Source organism: Ipomoea nil, unplaced genomic scaffold (genome assembly GCF_001879475.1).
Source record: "Ipomoea nil cultivar Tokyo-kokei standard unplaced genomic scaffold, Asagao_1.1 scaffold2144, whole genome shotgun sequence".
Lineage (NCBI taxonomy): Eukaryota > Viridiplantae > Streptophyta > Magnoliopsida > Solanales > Convolvulaceae > Ipomoea > Ipomoea nil.
Window position 1 is genome coordinate 2341073 of NW_017618572.1, and position 4877 is coordinate 2345949.

At 32.2% G+C, this 4877-nt stretch overlaps 1 protein-coding gene across 1 annotated transcript; it reads left to right on the forward strand.

The window, feature by feature from the left end:
- The first annotated feature begins 3610 nt into the window (after positions 1 to 3610).
- Positions 3611 to 4390, forward strand: LOC109148628 (lignin-forming anionic peroxidase-like). The gene has a single exon (XM_019296362.1). It carries the CDS (start codon positions 3611 to 3613, stop codon positions 4388 to 4390), a length of 780 nt encoding a protein of 259 aa, XP_019151907.1.
- The last annotated feature ends 487 nt before the right edge of the window (positions 4391 to 4877 follow it).

Genomic DNA, 4877 nt, shown 5'->3' on the forward strand with positions numbered 1-4877 from the left:
GTTAGTACATTTTTTTCGTGAATTTATTTTAAATCTTACAAAACAATAAATGCATCCGATACCATCATCACTAGCCGACATACAAAAATCACCAAATTAATTAACTTATTTCCCAATTGCAAAAATTTTCAAGGAAACAAAAAGTAAGGAGACAAGATCCCAGATTCCAATTTTTTCAAGGAGCGAAATGCAATCGTGAAGGGAATAAACGAGATATCCACTCTTTGCCCGCAAATGTTGTTATCATATGTTTCTCCATTTGCAATCAAATGCTTGTACACCTTTTTGTAGGCCCTATCAGAGAGTGAAAAACGAAAGAAAAGTAAGACACGTGCGCATTTCGTGCATCTACTCGAAAAGTAAATCTAATTTTTTTTTCTTGAATCTTTTTAAATCTAACAAAACAATAAATGCTTCCAATACAATCATCACTAGCCAACTTACCAAAATCACCAAAATAATGGACCAAATTAATTAACTAATTTTCCAATTACAAAAAATTTCTTGATCATACTAATTTTCCAATTACAAAAAATTTCTTGATCATACACAAATCAAAGATCAAAGAAGGACTGGTGAGGAGCCAAGATCCCAGATGGCCAATTTTTGCAAGGAGTGAAATGCAATCGTGAAGAGAGAAAACGAGATATCTACTCTTTGCGTGGCAAATGTTGTTATCATATGTTTATCCATTTGCGAATAAATATTTGTACACGTTTTTGTGGGCCCCATTAGAGAGAGAAAAACGAAGGAAAAGTACGACAGGTTTGCATTTCATGCATCTACTATATTGGGCGAGTACGTAAGTCCAGTTTTTTTTTTTTTTTTGAACTTCTTTTTAAATCTAACAAAACAATGACTGCATCCGATATCATCATCACTAGACGGCGACATACCAAATTCACCAAAATAATGGACCAAATTAAATAATAAATTTTGCAATTACAAAAATATTCTTGATTATACACAAATCAAAGATCAAAGAAAAATGAGTGTAAGTGATGAGACAAGATTCCAGATGACAATTTTTGCAAGGAGCAAAATGCAATCGTGAAGAGAGCAAACGAGATATTCACTTTTTGTGTCACAAATATTGTTATCATATGTTTCTCCATTTGCAGTCAAATATTTGTACATATTTTTGTGGGGCCCGTTAGAGAGAGAAAAACGAAAGAAAAGTAAGACGTGCGCATTTCGCCATCTACTGGACAAGTAAATATAGTTTTCTTCTTAAACTTTTTAAAATCTAACAAATTAAAACAGTTAATGCATCTGATACCATCATCACTAGCCAACATACAAAAATCACATAAATAATGGACCAATACATGCACAATAAGCGCCTACTTGATTTAATTTTATTTTTCTTTTTTAAAATCCCCAATAAGTTACACATTAGAGAGTAAACATTTAAAATCTAGTCTCCAATTCACAATAGGTTGGATTATATAAATTTTTCTAACAAACAATTATCATGTTTCTAGTATTCAATTATAAAAATGTTCCATCAACTTTTGCGATTTTATAATTATGTTCCAAGCCTTTTTATTTGACATTATTTAGTCCTCTAAATATTAATTTTTTTTCTTGAATATAGTATGAATTAATTAGGAATATTAATATAATGACTTGATTAGGAATATTAATATAATAAATTAATTATGGCAATACCTTAAATAAATAAATACAATTTTCTTTTGAAAAATCTTACAAATTTATAATTCTCATATTTTTCACCTATAAATACAATGAGTTGATGACTACAAAAATTAAAGTCTTCATTTTACATTGCATCCATCTTTTCCTTGCAGGTGACTCTCTCATTCCCTTCTTGGAGAAATATAAAAACAATGTAGGAGTTGTACTTTAATTTTTGTGTGTGTGTAAGTTACGTGCAACATGTGTGCATGCACGATACACATATTGTATTTGTACTCATACATTAAAAGATATATAATACAGTGTGTATATATATGTATAATATTATATTTCGAATTATTATAATTAAAAAGAAAGTATTTTTTTTTGAAAACTAAAAAAAAAATACGGAGTATTTAATTAGCGTTGGTACCGGCCGAAATCTTGGTGGCGTGCCATTGTTGCTTCCACTTTCACGCTCCATTCTTGAGTTCCAATAAGAATAAAATAATTGAAAACTGTCACAAAAAATTTTAATTGAAAATATTTACTTTCAAAAAAAAAAAAAAAAAAACTGCGATTGTATTTAGAAAGTGTAAATTTTAAAAAAGATCCTCTGACCATCATGATTATTCAAATTTAGTCATTTTTTATTTTTAATTTTGTCAAATGTAATCCTTGATTATTAAAGTATTTCCACCAATGGTCTATCCGTTACATTAGCCTTATTTTTCTGTTGAGTTAAGAGGTATATTTGTCTTTTCATAGCGTCAATATCTTCTTCCTTTACCCTCCCCCCCCGTTGTGAATAATATTTTTTAGGCAGCTCAGTTGGTCACAAGGGTAAAGTTTGATAACAATAATTCGAGATTAAGTCTCATCATCAGTGCCAGTGTGGGATCAACCTCTCAAAGTGAGGGGGTCTTTGTGCACAGTACGCAAATGTCTAGTCTTTGTATTCAGCTGAGTTACCATGATTTACGTTGGATTCAACCTTTTGGGAACAATTAAACCCCCCAATAAATTAAACTCAAAACCCTTAACAAAACACCTCCGAATATATAATAAAAAATTATTGTAATCATAACATTAAAAACTTATAATATAAATTCAGTCTAAACGACATTATAGAAAATTTCATAAGAAAGTCTTATATCGAAATGAAGGTTTGGAACCTAAAAAGAAAATATTGAAGAGAATGATATTTCAACTGTAGTCAAAGACAATTATTCTGAGCCCCTGCAAATTGGACACAGTTGGGCTGCTTCAAGTGCTTGCACCATAGACTCTACAAGCTGCATATTAAATATAGAATTACTAATTAGAGTTAGTAATTAACAGCATAACATTGAAATCTTAAATAAATAAATAAAAAATTAAAAAAAATTAAAAAAAAAAAGTCCATCGCACGCACCACGCACGTAAGAAAATTAATTTACAAGACTAAAACACTAATTATATTAAAATTTTAAATTTCAATTATCTTTTACAATTTATTAAAATACTAAATTTTGATTATCAAATTTGAAAAATATAAAAAAATATTTATGTTATTGTATAATAATTATAATAATAATAAACCTTTTTCAAGGAAGTTCCGATCCCCACTTTTTCAAGAACATATATATATATAGTCGATCAGAAGATGAAATATCCATATGGAAGGTCAATTAAGAACGTGCACCGTACCCACATTTGAATCTATCATATCGAATCAAGATTTGTTGCCAGTACATACAGTGGTTGATCTCAATTCGAGCAGCTTATATTACACACCAACATACAGTTATTATTAATATAATCATAATCATATTCACGTACACTATAGAATTAATTAATATTATATATATTCCTATTCCTCATCTGATTAGGATTAGGAGTATTTGCATCCATCTCTATGTATTTAATAGCCCAGCAGCGCCCCTACATCTTCTGATCGACTATAACGCAAGCCGTGTCCCGTGAGCGTCGCATGGCCGCTTCCTTGATTCGTCTCCATTTCCACGACTACTTTGTTTATGGTTGCGATGCTTCCATCTTACTCGACGAGTCACCAACCATTGAGAGCGAAAAGACGGCGTTGTCAAACCTTACCTCTGTCAGGGGTTACGACGTGATAGAGGCTGCCAAGCGTGAGCTAGAGAAAGCTTGTCCCGGTATTGTATATTGTGCTGATGTATTGTCTGTGGCTGCACGTGATGCCACTGCTGCTGTGGAAGGTCCGTCTTGGACAGTGAAGCTGGGAAGAAGAGATTCAACCACAGCTAGTCGTACCATCGATCTCCCCAGCCCTTTTGCAAATCTGGATACACTTATATCCAGCTTCGCTACCAAAGGCCTTAATACAAGAGACATGTTTGCCTTGTCTGGTGCACACACTCTCGGCCAAGCTCAATGCTTCATATTTCGCGATAGAATTTACTCCAATCGTACTGACATTGATGCTGGTTTTGCTAGCACTAGAAGACGCCGATGTCCTAAAGACACCGGAAATGGAAATTTGGCACCGCTTGATTTAGTGACCCCAAACTCCTTTGATAACAACTATTACAAGAACCTGTTGCAAAATAAAGGTCTACTTCAATCGAATCAAGTTCTATTTAGCGGTGGAGTAACTGACAATATTGTTTCAGAGTACGCCAGGAACCCTCAGGCATTCCAAGCAGATTTCGCATTAGCCATGATTAAAATGTCTGAAATTCAGCCGCTTACAGGTCAAAATGGATCATTAGGAAGGTCTGCAGTGCTTTGAACTAGCTTCAATTCATTTCTTCAATTTAAAATTAATATTTCCTCTCAATCAATTTAATACATTGTATTTCTTTTCTTCATAATTGTACTCAATCATGATCCGATTTACAAAAATGCATGTAATAATTAATTTTTTGGACTTTTCATTATATATCTACAACGTAAGCAACCTTCACTGTTTCTTTTATTTAACATACATTATATTTTTCCAACTAATTAATTCAAGGTTACGTTAGTTATTTGCAACAAAGTTAAAACATTGTAAAGGGATTGCCTATAAATACATTGGTTGTATTAGGCCTAAGATTTCTGTCATGGAATTATTAACAGAGTGTTTATCGTTTCCTTCATCCCTGTGCAATTTCATGCTACAAAAGATATTGTTGAGTTTGTCTCATATAGCAGGGATTAGGAATATGAGTTTTTATGAATAGAACTGAAGTGGTTTGACCCATAGTATACGGATGGCTTATAAATACATTGATTGT